The 15,712-nt window shown below is 43.3% G+C and overlaps 1 protein-coding gene across 7 annotated transcripts in view; it reads left to right on the top strand.

Annotated features, from left to right (window-relative positions):
- The window catches only part of DCAF8 (DDB1 and CUL4 associated factor 8), a 43,676-nt gene extending 28,402 nt beyond the window's left edge, over window positions 1-15,274 (top strand). For all 7 annotated transcript variants that reach the window (XM_067728333.1, XM_067728338.1, XM_067728337.1 and 4 more), the window contains 7 exons: window positions 6,591-6,663; window positions 7,186-7,243; window positions 7,756-7,863; window positions 9,240-9,370; window positions 12,922-13,041; window positions 13,443-13,559; window positions 14,185-15,274. In XM_067728333.1, coding sequence (XP_067584434.1) covers window positions 6,591-6,663; window positions 7,186-7,243; window positions 7,756-7,863; window positions 9,240-9,370; window positions 12,922-13,041; window positions 13,443-13,559; window positions 14,185-14,301 — 724 coding nt within the window. In that variant the 3' untranslated portion in view covers window positions 14,302-15,274. The remainder of the gene's footprint in view (window positions 1-6,590; window positions 6,664-7,185; window positions 7,244-7,755; window positions 7,864-9,239; window positions 9,371-12,921; window positions 13,042-13,442; window positions 13,560-14,184) is intronic.
- Window positions 15,275-15,712: the final 438 nt, after the last annotated feature.

The raw sequence follows: 15,712 nt of genomic DNA, 5'->3' as shown, positions 1-15,712 counted from the left end.
GCCTTCTAAATTCCTTTCCTCTATTGATCAATAGCAAATGTTTAGCAGTAGTTTTTTTTTTAAGATAAGCTGTTGATCTAAAAAGGGGTAGTAGTTGTCAGAACTTTCAGGTGCTACCTCCTCCAAATCAAGCATTTACTGATTTTTAAATTTGCATTTCCTGCTTAGAGCTCTGGATTCATGGAAAAGTCTGTGTCTCTAGATAATTCAAGCACTAGGACCTTGATGTTTGGAGGAGAGTGGAGGCATTGGCTGTATTGAGAATTGCAATTGATAATGTTTTTATCCAGAGCTAATACTTTCTCAGGGTGAGAGTGGGGCTGGAAATTAGTTTTAGCATTTCATCACAAGGAGAAATACTCAGATCTTCTATTTATTATCAGCCTCAATATCCTTTATCCCTTTGTACATGCCAAATTCTCAGCACGTAATAGGCTGTTTACACGACAAAAGCATGTGTATATTTTGAGGCACACTGATCGCCTATGAGCAGATGGCCCTTCCACACCCTAGCTCTTCTCTGATCATCCTCAATTTCTCTGGCACCTCTTCAGTTCAGCCAGTTGAATGTTTTGGAATTCCTCTTTTCTGTTTCTTTCTTTGAAAGAACTTTAGGCTCACCTGCCAGTACAAATTTGAAAATACTTTTGCTGAATATTTTATATCATAACACCATTAGCTTTCACTAGCTTGAAGGAATTCCTTTAGGGGAATACAGAGAAATAGCTTACTCATCCTCAAGACTTTCACATCATAAATACTGAATTTTAGTTTAGGATTGTGAAGGAGCATTTAAGAGAGTCATGCTTTTTTGAATATGACCAAAATGGGGGGATGGGCAGGGAGAAAGAAAAAAGGTAGGCAAATGGAGGGTGGTATAGATTTGAGTTTCTGCCACTAAATCCTTTTTAGGTTAGTTTAAGAATTTACAGGAGTGAAGAAAAAGAGAATGTATCAGGTGAATGAATCCTGTGATAGATTTGGCAGTGTGATTGGTTGACATGTAAATTTATTGCTAAAGGATTTGGTATAGACCCTGGTTTATAAAACACAGTCAATAAATAGTCAGTTTGCTCCCCTATCTTTATCAGCAACATTGAGAGAACACTAGATTAAAGGCAAGTTGGGGGAAGAGGAGGTGAGGAGGGAAGAGAGAGGCTTAAGGTAACAAATTCGTGGGCACCTGGAGGCCTGTGGAGAGGAATGCAGTAAGGGTGTTCAGACAGTGCTGAAACCATTCTTTATTTGATTTAAAATGTCCAGGGTATAGGAAGACTCAATAATGTGGAGATGTCAGTTCTTCCCAACTTGATCTGTTGAGTCAGTGCAATCCCAATCAAAATTCCAGCAAGTTATTTTATGGATATCGACAAACTGCTTCTTAAAGTTTGTGTGGAGAGACAGAAGATCCAGGATATCCAACACAGTATTGAGAGAGAAGAACAAAGCTGGAAGCCTGATACTACCCAACTTCAAGACGTATCAATACTCTAAAGCTACAGTAATTCAGACAGCATTGTATTGGTGAAATAGACAAATAGATCAAAAGAACAGAATAGAGAGCCCAGAAATAGACCCCCATAAATACAGTCAAGTTATCTTTGACAAGGAAGCAAAGGCAACAAATGGAGAAAAGATAGTCTCTTCAATATATGGTGCTGAAAGAACTGGACATCCACATGTAAAAACTGAATCTAGACATAGACCTTACACAGTTCACAAAAGTTAACTTAAAATGGATCATAGACCTGAAAGTAAAGCCCAAAACTATAAAACTCTGGAAGATAACATCGGAGAAAACCTAGAAGACCTTGGGTATGGTGATGCCTTTTTATTTTTTTATTATTATTATTTTTAAAGTTTATTTTATTTATTTATTTTTGGCTGTGTTGGGTCTTCGTTGTGGTGCATGGGCTTCTCATAGCAGTGACTTCTCTTGTTGTGGAGCACGGGCTCTAGGCGTGTGGGCTTCAGTAGTCGTGGCATGCAGGCTCAGTAGTTGTGGCTCGTGTGCTCTAGAGCACAGGCTCAGTAGTTGGGGCACACGGGCTTAGTTGCTCCATGGCATGTGGGATCTTCCCGGACCAGGGATTGAACCCATGTCCCCTGCATTGGCAGGCAGATTCTTAACCCCTGGGCCACCAGGAAAGTCCCTCGGTGATGCCTTTTTAGATACAACATCAAAGGCATCCATGAAAGAAGTAATTGATAGGTTAGACTTCATTAAAATTAAAAACTTCTGCTCTGTGAAAGACACTGTCTTTCAAGAGAATTAGAAGATAAGCCACAGACTGGGAGAAAATGCTTGCAAAAGGCACATCTGATGAGGGACTGTTACGCAAAATATACAAAGAACTGTTAAAACTCAACAACAAGAAAACAACCCAATTAAAAAGTGAGCCAAAGACCTTAACAGACACCTCACTGAAGAAGATACACAGATGACAAGTGTATGAAAAGATGATCCACATTATATGTCATCAGGAAAATGCATATTAAAACAACAGTGAGATACCACTACACATCTATTAGAGTGGCTAAAATCCAAGGCACTGACAGCACGAAATGCTGGTGAGTACTGTGAAGCAACAGGAACTCTTATACATTGCTAGTGGGAGTGCAAAGTGATACAGCCGCTTTAGAAGACAGTTTGACGGTTTCTCCAAAACTAAACACACTGGTACCATACAATCCAGCAGTCAGGCTCCTTGGTATTTACCCAAAGGAGTTGAAAAGTTATGTCCACACAGAAACCTGTACGTGGATGTTTATAGCAGCTTTATTCATAACTGCCAAAACTCGGAAGCAACCAAGGTGTTCTTCAGTATGTGAATGGATAAATAAATGGTGGTATATCCAGACAATGGAATATTATTCAGCACTAAAAAGAAAAGAGCTATCAAGTCATGAATAGACATGGAGGAACCTTAAATGCATATTACTAAGTGAAAAAAAAGGCCAATCAGCCAATCTGAAAAGGCTACATACTGTATGATTCCAACAGTATGACATTCTGGAAAAGGCAAAACTGTGGAAATAAGAAAAAGGTCAGTGGTAGCCAGGGGTGGGGTGGGGCAAGAGAGATGAATAGGCAGAGGACAGAGGATTTTTAGGGCAATGAAAGTACTCTATGATATTATAATGATGGATATACGTCATTATACATTTGTCCAAACCCGTAGAATGTACACGAGTGAACCCTCAGGTGAACTATAGACTTTGAGTGATTATCATGCCAGTGTAGGTTCATCCTTGGTTTAAAAAAAAAAAACTACCGTTTTGATGAATGATTTTGATAATGGGAGGGGCTATACATGTGTGGGGGTAGGGAGTATATGAAAAACCTCTATACTGCCCTCTCAGTTTTGTTGTAAACCTAAAACTGCTTTAAGAAAATAGTCTTAAAAATTAAAAAAAAAAAATTTTTTTTAATGTCAAGGTCCTGTCCTATGTGCAGATAATAGGGGAATTGTTTTTGTATTTGTATCACCACTGTCTAGCACAGGGCTTGGCAGTCTACACTGTGTTTGTAAATAAAGTTTTATTAGAACACAGCCATAGCCATTTGTTCACATATATCCATGACATGCTACAGTGGCAGAGTTTGGAAACTGTGACAGAGACTGGATGGCCTGCCAGCTTAAAATATTTACAGCCTTGCCATTTAAGAAAAAGTTTGGGGCTTCCCTGGTGGCACAGTGGTTAAGAATCCACCTGCCATTGCAGGGGACACGGGTTCAAGCCCTAGTCCAGGAAGATCCCACATGCCACAGAGCAGCTAAGCCTGTGCACCACAACTACTGAAGCCTGTGTGCCTAGAGCCCATGCTCCCCAACAAGAGAGGCCACCACAATGAGAAGCCCACGCACCGCAACGAAGAGTAGCCCCCACTCGCCGCAACTAGAGAAAGCCCACGCGCAGCAGCAAAGACCCAACGCAGCCAAAAATTAAATAAAATAAACAAAATTAAAAAAAAAGTTTGCCAATCTCTAGTCTCAAACATCGTATCTAGAATATAGTAGGTTCTTAATAAATACTTATGGAAGAAAGGGGAGGAGGGTAGGTAAAGATTTCCTCATAAAGAAGAGCATTGGATACAGAGGAACATGGAATGGTCCATACAACAAGATACTGAATATTTAAAATTTTTTACTAATTTGATGACTTGGGAAGATAATAATGTCTTAGTGACATTTGAGAGCTGTTGATTTAGACTTAGTTTAGAGGGAAAATAATCTGATTATCAGCTGCTATATTTGCTGAAGAGTAGTAATTGGTAGTACAGCAGTCTCCTGTTTGTCTTATTTTTTTATTGGTTCATTTAAAAAACATTTCCTGGATAGTCTATTTATGCAAGATATTAGTGGATTATGGAGAATACTTAATTCGTTCATTTATTCATCCAGCATTTACTGAGCATCTGTTGTGTGCTAGGTACACACTTGACTAGACATAGTTTCTGCCTTCAAGGAGGATTCGGGAGAAGCAGATATATATAGGGATTAAAAATATTAAGTAACTTACCCAGTATTGCTCATCTAGTAAGTAGCATAGTATCTGAACTCAGTTCAGATGCCTTAAATATGGTGGAAACCATTTCACTATGCTGTTCTTTCTCACAGAGGAAATATTAAAGGCAAATGGGAAGTATTTCAGGTAGAGGGAACAATATGTGTAGAATTAGGATAACAAGATGTGACATGGTATGTTCAAGGAAGCATAGTTTTTTTGTTTTCTGTATAATGCATAGGATCTTGGAGAAGTGATAGGCAGCCATACTAAGTAGTCTGGACTTTATTTAGTAGAAAGTACAAAATCACTGAAGAGATTTAAGCAGGGAATTTACATTAAATTTTTCATTTTAGACATAATTCTGGTGACAGTATGAGCAAAGAGATCAGAAGGTTACTATAAATAATGTAGGCAAAAAATGCCTAAGGGTGGAGAAAGCAGATATAGTCAAGAAATATACCCAGGAAGTCAAATCGACAGGAAAGAAACTAGATACATCGAGAAAGGACCTGATTTCTGGTTTGGCCACCTGAATTTAGGATGGTGCCATTAACAAAGATTTGGGGGAAAGGGTAGGTCTAGAATGATCTTAGCTTAAAAAGGAGAATGATTTTACTTTTGGGCATTCCATTACAACATTCATTTGGCGTGTGGATATAAATCTAGAGCTCACTCAGAACAAGTGTGGGCTGGAGACACAGATTTAAGAGACATATCCACATATAGGTGGTAAAGTGTTAATGGAATTTGATTACCGAAAGAAAGTATAGAGCAGAATTCTTCCTCCCTTTTGAGTCTCTGGCCTCTTTGAGAATATAAGGAGAACCATGATCTCTTCTCCCAGGAAAAATACACATAAGCACAGTTTCTGGGCATTCACATATACTTGAACTCTAGGTTTTAAAATTTCCTTATGTAGAATCAGAGGAGTACTTAAGACCAGACCTTTGAGGAACATCAGCATTTAAGGGGTAGACAAAAGACAAGCCTATGAACAACATTAAAGGGTGGTTGGAAATCAAGGGAAAAAAGTGTTTCAGGGAAGGAGTAATGAACAATGTCAAGATGAGAGAAAGACCTAAAAATGTATCTTGTTGGTATTGGCAGTTAGGTTACTGATGACTTTAGCCAGAGAAGCTTCAGTAGTGAGTTGAAGGCCAAAGCTAGATTAGAATGGAATGAGAAATGAATAGGAGGTGAGGGAGTGAAAATGTTGAATGCAGATTGCTCTTTTCAGTAATTCTACTACAGGGGGGAAGGACAGGAAAAGCCAGAGTTGGAAAGGTCAGTGGAAGGATTTTTAGAAATGGGACAATGGTGAGGAAGAGGACTAATCAGTGAGAAATGGACTAATCAATCAAACAAGGTCCTTGGAGGGATGAGATTAAGAGCAGCTGTGGAGGGATGAGACTCTGAGATTGGAGGAGACTGATGGGTGAAGACAGAGACTAGATCTGTCTTGTTCCTCACTATATTTCTAGCACCTGGCATAATACTTGGCGCCTAATCCATGTGTCATAAATAGTTGCACAAATGATTAAAGTTTGGATTGGAAAGATGAGGAAGGTGAAGGTAGTTTGATGCTTGATGAGAATGAAGGAAGGAGAGAGTGAGTCTTGAGATATAGGTGTTGGTTTGTAATAGTTTTGGGAAGAACTAGCCAAATAAAATTTCAAAAAGGGATTCAAGACCCACTGACTTACATAAAGCATGGTCTCTGCCCAAGAGTAATAAACCGTATTGGGGAGGCAACATGCATGCAAAAGGCTCTATAATAATGTTATTTCAGTGCAGATAAACAGTAAATGATATAAAAGCTGAGAGAAGAGATAAGCCACTTCAAAATAATATAATTTAGAATTACTACTTGAAATGAGAAGTACCTGGATAAGAGTTTTGGTTTGGAAGAGGGGTGGGAGAAGATTTTTGAGGAAGAACCTGAGCCAGAAGCCTAATTGGGGAATGTCCTTTATCTGTCCTGACATCCAGCTGACTAGTGTTCCTGCCACTACATCAAATTGCAACTCTTCAAGGGATGTTTGTAAATTTTGACATTTTCATTGCTTCTTCCACCGTAGGATTTATGACCAGAGGAAAATTGATGAGAATGAAAACAATGGAGTACTCAAGAAATTCTGCCCTCATCACCTGGTAAGATTCATGAATGGCCAGTGGCTCCAGGCTTCCCTGACTCAACCCCAAGCCTGCCCCCAAACTTGTTGGTATGGTGGGAAGAGCTTGGACTTTGGAGTCAGACACCTGGATTTGAATCCTGGCTCTACCACTTACCAGTTTTGTGATCTTGGGCAGTCACCTTACCTCTGTTAGCCTCAGTTTTCTTATTGACAAAATAGAGATACAGATAACTGCCTTGTACCATGATGGTAAGGCCTAATGAGATAATGTATATATGAAATGGTTAGCACACAGAAGACAACCAGTAGAAAGACCTCTCCCCCCGAGGTGGTCAAGTTTCATCAGTTGTTCTCCTGTCTCTATCTCTCTGTCTATCTTCTTCTCTCTCCCTGTCTCTCTCTTTTTCTCTCTCTCTGTCTCTATCTCTATCTATCTCTGGGAGAGGATATAGGGGAGTTTGAAGGAAAACCTGTTTCCTGAAGGTGGTATAACAAATGGGGGGGTGGGGCATCAGTCAGTATCTGCTCCTTATTGCAGGTGAACAGTGAGTCCAAAGCAAACATCACCTGTCTTGTGTACAGCCACGACGGCACAGGTACGTGAGCAGGGCCCAGCTCCTAGGCTGGCATGCCCCCTCTGTCTAGGGAGCTGCTGAGCCAGTGAGGCATGTGCCCTCCAGTGCTCACCACTGTGCTATAGCTCCGAGTGGAGCAGCTGGGGAGTAGTTGCTGATGGTGAGCACACAGCGGGAGGATGCAGCAGATGACCCTTGGAGATGCCAGGCACTTGCAGAATGCTGCAGATGATATTTGGCAGGGCTTGTCCTAAAGCCCAGGCTATTTGGTTGAGCAGGTTCTTATGCCTTTGACTCATTCCTGAATTAATGGGTATGATCTTCCTGGGCATTCTGCTACCCCTGGGTTGGCAGCATGTTCCTAGTCTACCCTAGACACCTGAAGTGCCTGCTGTTCCAACTGAGTAAGATGGGTGCTATACCTGGGTATTAGGAGGGGGCACTACTGGCAAGAAGCCCCACCCCAACCCCCAACTCCTGATCCTAGCTTTTTTCAGCCTTTGCCTTCACTGCTGTGTGCTTGTTCTTGGCAGAGCTCCTGGCCAGTTACAATGATGAAGACATTTACCTCTTCAACTCCTCTCACAGTGATGGGGCCCAGTATATTAAGAGATATAAGGGCCACAGAAATAACGCCACAGGTGAGACTGTCTTTCTAGGTTTCTGTACCCCAAGTCTGTTGGTTTGAAGAACCACAGTATCTCATGCAGGTTGTGCAAATAAGAACTACCTAAAGGAGTAGGCCATCTGTCACCAAGTGACAACAAGCCTAATTGGGCTGGAGTTTTCATAGTCCCTCCTGTGCTAGAGGAGAGAGGGCTCGGGAGCATCTCTCACCACTACAGGGATGTTACTTGGTCTGGATGTAAGGAGACTCGACTGACTATATTTTTCTTATGATTTCAGGTAGCTTCAGGATTAAAAGACTTATTAGGGAGTTTGGGAAAGCCCTCCTTAGTTAGTGGTACTGAATTGCCTAAAATAGGGGGGTGAGCTTGTACTTAAAGGGAAGAGGAGGGAATAATTCTTTTGAATGAGGCAGAAGAGGAGAAATGGTGATAGCACCTCACCCAAGTTTGCAGTGACGATTGGCCCTTTTTGTTCTGTCTGTGGTTCCCAAACTTTGATGTGCAATGAAGTCACCTGACAATCTTTTAAAGATACTGAAGCCTGGCTTCCATACCCATCCATTCTGACTTAATTGGTATGGGGTGCACGTTGATTAGGATTTTTAAAAAGCTCCCTTTGATTCTAATGTACAGAAAAGTTGGAATCACTGCTCTTTGTTGTTATTAGTGCTCCTGTCAGATGTCTGTCATAATGTTGACTGGGGAGAGCAGTTAGTTTTCCTTTTTTCTCTTGAGCTGGTGAGAGGAGAGGGAAAAACCTGTACTTGGATCTTAGTCCTTGGGCATACAGAAGGAAGTATTCCAGTCTCATGATTGGTATGGAACTGGATGTAGCAGTTGGGACTCCTGGTTTCTCTTATTAATTTCAGGGGGAACCCTGTTGTTCAGTCTTGGTAACACGCACAGTTCAGGTGCTTCTTATAGGCAGTTGTGGCATATACCTTCATCAGTCTTAGGTCACCTAATGACCCAGGAAGCATTGACAAGGTACCAGTGAAGCACACATACCAAGGATAATCCTAGGGCATAGGACAGTGCTGCCTAGGAGTGGGCAGAGCTGGGGCCATTCAGGTTGGGACAGGTGAGGCATTAGTGAGGCCTATGGCTGCTCCGTAGGGTGCAAACTAATGAGACTGAGGCTGTTGCTAAGGGCTGCAAACTCCTCAGCTCTATGGACCTCTTTAGGAGAATATAAATAGTCTCTGGAACTGGTGTGATTTTTATTCTATTATACATGCATAATCCCTTGATTTGTTTTGTGAAAGTGAAAGAAATTCTTTGGCTCTTAGCTGATTTAGATTTGTGAATAACTAAATTTCCTGTGAGGTAAATATATGTCGGCCTGATGCCAACTCTCATGTGGTTTATTCCTTCATTTGTCATTTCAGTAAAAGGCGTCAATTTCTATGGCCCCAAGAGTGAGTTTGTGGTGAGCGGTAGTGACTGCGGGCACATCTTCCTCTGGGAGAAATCATCCTGCCAGATCATTCAGTTCATGGAGGGGGACAAGGGAGGCGTGGTGAGTATGGTGTGCTGGGCTGGCTGGCTCTCTGCTCTTTCCAGTCATTAAGGTAGGCTTTAGCAGGGCCACTGAATTCTCACTCTGACAATGTAATACCACGTCTTAGAGGTCTAGCCAGCTAAATAAAAAGACAGTATAGTCTGGGGGTGCTGAGGTTTTAATGGAATATTTTCTTCCCTTTCCTGTCTTCTGCCCCTATACAGCACGGTTTATTAAGAGGAGAAAGGGATTTTAGGGAAGAACCTCTGGCCTGAGTGAGGTATCTTTAGGCATGGACCTTTTCCAAAACAAAAGCATTAGCGTTCAGGGCACACACTGTAGTAGGTAGCTAAGTAGTGATCTTGAATAGATCCTGGATTAGCGGATACAAGCTAGAAGGAGCATTTTTTCTGACAGTTGGGAAAATCAGAATATGGTCTGTATATTGATACAAACACACATAATATATATGTATATATAGGGAGAGAGAAACGTGCTCACCCCCGCGACCATTTTTCTTGTTGTTGTTGTTTGACTGCTATACAACCCATGATCATATCATAGTCTGCCTGTCCTCTGAGTTCTGCAGACAGCCTCCATAGAGATAGGGCAAAAAGGAAGCCTGAGGATCGTGAGTTGGGGAGTGAAAGGTGGTCAGCTCTTAGGATGTATCTAGCTAACCATAAATTTTTTTGTTTTTTCTTTTTTGAGACCTAGTGTCAAGAAGGATTCAGTAGCTTTCTATTACAAGGTTTTCAGACTGCAGAAGATAAGAAAGAGGCAGTTTGGGCAACTACATTTTACTGACTACCCAAGACAGTCTTGTTAAGAGCTTCTAAGGGATGGCTGAGATGCTTATTCTTTCTTTCATTCCTCTTAAGCTGTGGGGAGCTACAAAGAACCCAGCCATCTCTTGATGAGGTTTATCCAGAGTGGTTTTAGAGTTTAGAATGGTTCATTGCAGTTGGGATCCCATTTCTTCTTGTGTGTCTCTTATCCTGGTGTGAGGCTATTTCAGACTTTCTTCTGGTTTCCTCTAAATTTTGGGGACCTGGGACCAGTATAGACCCAAAGCTTCTATGGCTTGAATATAAGTGGAGAAGAGTCTAGAACTTGAAGGTGTGTCTCACTGTTGCCTGCTTCATTTCCTACTTTTCCATAGGTCTTCTTCTATCATCTGTAGTGAACAAACCCAAAACACTGGAGTCTTAATGAGAATTCAGCAGTAGGCATGTAGTCATGAGAAAGTCAAAAGGGGCCAGTGAATCTTTTATTGATCATAAACTATTGTCCTTCATTCCATTCTAGAGAGATGCAGGGCTGAATGCCCTCCCCCAGGCCAGCACTTGTCTGTGGTCCAGAATCACTCTACAGGCCAATCTCCTTTCAGCTTAGCCAGTGTCAGGGTTTGATGATTAATCCAGGTGCTCAGGTTGGGAGGGCATTTGCGTAGGATGGGTGGGCCCCAGGCCTGAGTTTTAGTGGTCATAAGAGTGAGGTACTAGAACAAGAGGTATAAAGACTGCACCCTGCAGCGAGATTCCTGGCTTGTTCTTGCCTCTGTGTAAGCTGAATGATCTATGTGGTCCTCACTTGGCTCCTTCTGATTTTTTGTGCTAACCTCCCAGCAGTGGGGTCACCAGCGCCAGCCTGAATGCAGACTATATCATTAAGTAGACTATTAGAACCAGAAGGGATCTTTGAAATTCTCATCCACCTTGCCCAGGTATCTCAATTCTGTTTTTGGCTCAAACTCTAGTCCTTCCGTTGTTTGCATTCGGGGCAAGGGTGGGGGATGATGTCAAAGGACAATCCTTAGTCTCCCGAAAGCACTTTGCTCCTTTATCCCATCACCTTCATCCCTCAGCCCAGTCATCTAAGGCCAGAGCTCTTTTCTCTGCTCAGGCATTACTGACAGGATAAGTCCTGGCATGCAGACTGGTCGGGTGAAGTGACCAGGTATTCTGGCCCAGAAGCTCTCTGGTGGCTTCCCCTGCAAGCTCCATCTCAGGTACTATATGTAACTTACTCTATTGCCATTGGCTTTGTCCTTAGTCTTAAGTTCCAAGGAATTTCTCCCTTGTGCCTTTTTATTTTGCTGACTTGTCAAGCATAGCTAGGTCAGAGTTTAGAAGGGTAGCAAGGGCTTGAGATGGATGAACGAGTTCAAGTTTGTATGTGTTAAGTTGTCACATATCTTTTGATAATATTTTCTGGCAATGGAGTTTTTCTCTCTAGTGCCACCTCTGCTCCAGATGCTGGAACCTCTTCCACATTGCCTAAAAGAGCCCAAATATAAACTTTGTAATGAGCTGATATGTGGAATAAAAGAAGAAAGAAGGGAAATGTGGTTTCTGCTTTACTCTTAGACTCAGACTTAGCTTCAGTGTTTTCTGAGAATTTATTTGTAAAATGGAAGACAAAGAAGATTGGAAGTCTGTATGTCAGTTTTATTTTCCATGCTGACCCTGGCTTCCCATCAGCTGCTCTCCGCATGTGCAGGCGAGGCAGAGAAGGTTGGTCCAGAGAGAACTAAGAGGCTGTTTGCCAGGGGTTGTTTCCTTGGACTGTACTGCAGCTGCAAGACGGGGTGGGGTGAGGTGAGGAGTGGCTAGGACCACACCTTCTTCCTTCTGGATGCTTTTGCCATCTATTCCTCATCTGACTAAAAGCCCAAAAATGCTTTAGCAGCTAGATCTGGGACCAGCTCCTCCGGTGGCATGGTAGCTGCCCTGCTCTGCCAGGAAGGCTGATGTTTCCAAGTCAGACAGCAGGGGGCATGGGTGCCTTTGGAAAGAAGGAGGCTGCCTAAGCCAGAAGGCCTTTGCCTCGGCTGCTGTAGTTCATTCCTCCTGCTCAGTGAATATATCCAGAGGGTGGCTGAGCTTGAGGCTGTGGGTGCCCAAGGAAGCTGCCTCACTGTACCGTGCTGTCCTATAGCTGAGCCTGTTGTGCTTTCATGGCAGGCAGCAGAATGCTGTCTCCTGGGGTGTGCAGGGTTCTCAAGCAGATATGTGTCTCCACTACCCTACTATGTTTCAGGCTCAGCCTCTTCCCAGCCTATGCCTCCTTCCAGTTCTTATAAACAGTGGAATGTAATTGTTCTCTGAGTCTTCTCTGGGGGCTCAGCAGCAGCTGCTGCTTTCTTCATTTTTAAAAATGTATTTGCCACTTGGTGAAAGCCACTGAGATGTTTTTTTCCAGACTGGGGCAAGTTGGAGCTTTGGAAGCTGGAGAGAATGAGGTCATCTGAACCTCACTGCCTTTTTGTGAAGCCAGCAGTATGCTTGGCCAGTCACCCGCCCACCCCTAGAGCTATATCTCAGGATGAGGCCACCCCTACCTAAACCTAGGAAGTGAGAGATAGGCCTGGTCTTATATCCAGTCTGTGTCCAGTGTTTCTTTCACCCCGAGGGCCCTTTAGCCTAGGCTTATGATGGGTGGGCCTGTCTTCCCAGCAGCTGTCTTAACTTTTATCAAGGACAGTTGTTTGTTTCAAGGTGAGTAGTGGTTTTTAAACCGTATTGCCACATACCCCTGAGCCTATGTTTTCCTTTACTTCTGACCAGGTAAACTGTCTTGAGCCCCACCCTCACCTGCCTGTGCTGGCAACCAGTGGCCTAGACCATGATGTCAAGATCTGGGCACCCACAGCTGAAACTTCCACTGAACTTACAGGGTTAAAGGATGTAAGTAGCTGACTATAGATTTCTTCTTTCTGCTTATCCACATACTGTTAGGAGTTTTCATTGTCATAGGAAGGAATAACTTGCTGTACAGTTCTTTAAAGGCACTGCTCTAACACCCTCCCCCACATTCCTGTCATTGCCTCTCTAGGAACAGTCCCAGTCCGGGGGTCCAGGGTGCAGCTTTGAAGTGCATCTAGTTCATGGTAGAGGGGACATCTTTAGGAAGAATCATCCATCTTCTCAGTGGATGAACCTGGGGCATCCTTTCTTAGTCGAATCTAGCTATACTCCAGCTCAGTAGTTTCTAAGGGAAGATTTTACTGGGCTAGAACACCAGCCTTTTCTGATCAGGTCCAGGGTTCCTATTCATTACCCACTTCCCCAACCCTTTTTGGTTCCAGGTGATTAAGAAGAACAAGCGGGAACGGGATGAAGATAGCTTACACCACACTGACCTATTTGATAGCCACATGCTCTGGTTCCTCATGCATCACCTGAGACAAAGACGCCATCACCGGGTAAGCTGGAGTGGGAAGTGAGCTCCCAAGGGCAGTGACCCTCTCAAGAGGGTAAAATGTTCCAGGGCATACTTCTCGCTGCTTTAGGAGGAATCAAGTGGAGTTAGTTGGGTTTCCTATCCATTATTCCCCATCCCCATCAGAGCTTTGATGTAGCCTTGGAAGAGCCACTAGCAGAAATAGCTGGTGTCTGCTTAGTGTTCTCCATCACCACGCATGCACAGGGTTGTCTTCAAAAAGGCAAAGGCATGAGGGTGGGGAAGGAGTTGAGAAGAAATAAGTCATCTCAGGTGTCTTCTGTCTTTTCTCTTGTGACACAAGAGGCCTAGGGCAGGGGTTAGCAAACTGTGGCAGTTTGGGCAAGTGCCTGCTTTTTGTAAATAAAGTTTTATTAGACTACAGCCACACCCATTCATTTATGTGTTGTCTGGCTGCTTTCATGCTACAACAGCAGAGTTGAATAGTTGTGACAGAGATACGGCCCATGAGTCTAAAATATTTACTGTCTGGCCCTTTAAGAAAAATTCTGCCGACCCCTGGCCTAGAGCATGTAAATTATAGCTAAGACCTAACAGGCTTGTCCTTGTTCCAGGGAAATTACTAACAAGCCTTTCCCATCCTACAGCGCTGGCGAGAACCTGGGGTTGGGGCCACAGACGCAGACTCGGATGAGTCTCCCAGCTCCTCAGATACATCGGACGAGGAGGAGGGCCCTGACCGGGTGCAGTGCATGCCATCCTGAGGCCTCCTACCCAGGAGGGGCAGGCTGGGGCTGCCAACCCGATCCTGCCTGGGCAGCCCTTTCCTGTGCCAGGCTCTAACATTCAGCAGAAACGCACTTTGGACTTTTTTGCTTTAGATTTAAAAAAAAAAAAAGAAAAGAAAAGAAAAAAAAGAAAAAAAAAAGACATCCCAGGAGGACAAGCCAGAGGGGAGCAAACCTACAGAGCATCTAGAAGTGGGAATTGAGCCCTGGAATGGGGTTCCATGGAGAGGTGCATAGGACTTGGCAGAAATGGCCTCTCCCCAAAGCCTTTTTTTTTTGGGAGGGGGGAGCCTATTTTGTTAACTGGTTTGGGGTAGGGAATGGGGTTTCCTTTTCTTTGATCTCCCTTGTTTCTTGGGTGGGGGGTGGGGGGATAACTGGCTGTTCAGTACCAAGGGGCCAGACTGGGGGTGGTAGAAATGCCACTCTCTCTTTGGTTTAGGTTTTTGACTTTATTTTCTTTATTTTTTAAAATTCTATGACAGTTGCATTGTTTTCTCTTCCCCCTGAGCAAGCAACCCCATCCCAGGATCCTGTTTTTCTGGGGAGTCCTTAGAGCCCCTAACCATCCCACACTCTTCACTTTCTTTTCCACCCCATTCATTCTCTGTACTTATCACAGTGTTTTGCACTTGATTATGTATCCTTCACTCTCTTCTCTTCATCCCATCACCCCCTCAGTAGGTCTGGTGAGGGAGGTTGGGGGGAGGTGGGAGGAGGGACAGAAGTGGAAGAATAGGAAGGTGGTTACCTCTTCTGTTACTTAAAAAAAAAAAAAAGTTGTTTGGTGGCAGCAATCTCCCTGTCCCTATCACTGTTAGAGGCCTAATTTTATATCTATAAATATATTAAAAAGCAAGTCAAAATTGGATGTATCATGTTAAAATTATTGTTGAAGTTTAAATACCTATATATTCTCTATGACTGCAATAAAGGGACTTACAGGAGAGAGTGAGTGAGAGTAATGATGTGGAGGTATCACCTGGGGTCAGCCTACCCTCTGTGCACGGCTACTGGAGATTAGGGCTTAACCCTTACGTTTTAGGAGGCTCAAGAATGGAAGGATCCTGAATTCTGCCCTTTCCTGCTTTCCTACCATGGTTTCAGGGTTGGGAAGCCCCTTTCATCTCTTTGCTCCAGATATCCTACCTCTGCTTAAGTCTTGTGGGGGTTCCCAGGATGGCTCTGCTAACCAGAGACTGGCTCATCTTCAAAACTTGACTGAACTGTGACTTCAGGAAGGGTTCTGCCACTGCAGACCGTCTCTCCTAATACTGTGTGTGACAGAAGACACACTCACTCTTAGCTTTAGCTGCTTGATTCTTTAAACTATCCAACTCCACACCAACTCCCTTCCTAATGGAAGAGTATAGGGAAAGACCTCCTG

The sequence above is a fragment of the Pseudorca crassidens genome, chromosome 2 (assembly GCF_039906515.1).
Source record: "Pseudorca crassidens isolate mPseCra1 chromosome 2, mPseCra1.hap1, whole genome shotgun sequence".
In the NCBI taxonomy this organism is placed as follows: Eukaryota; Metazoa; Chordata; class Mammalia; order Artiodactyla; family Delphinidae; genus Pseudorca; species Pseudorca crassidens.
This window is presented reverse-complemented; position numbering and strand designations above follow the sequence as displayed.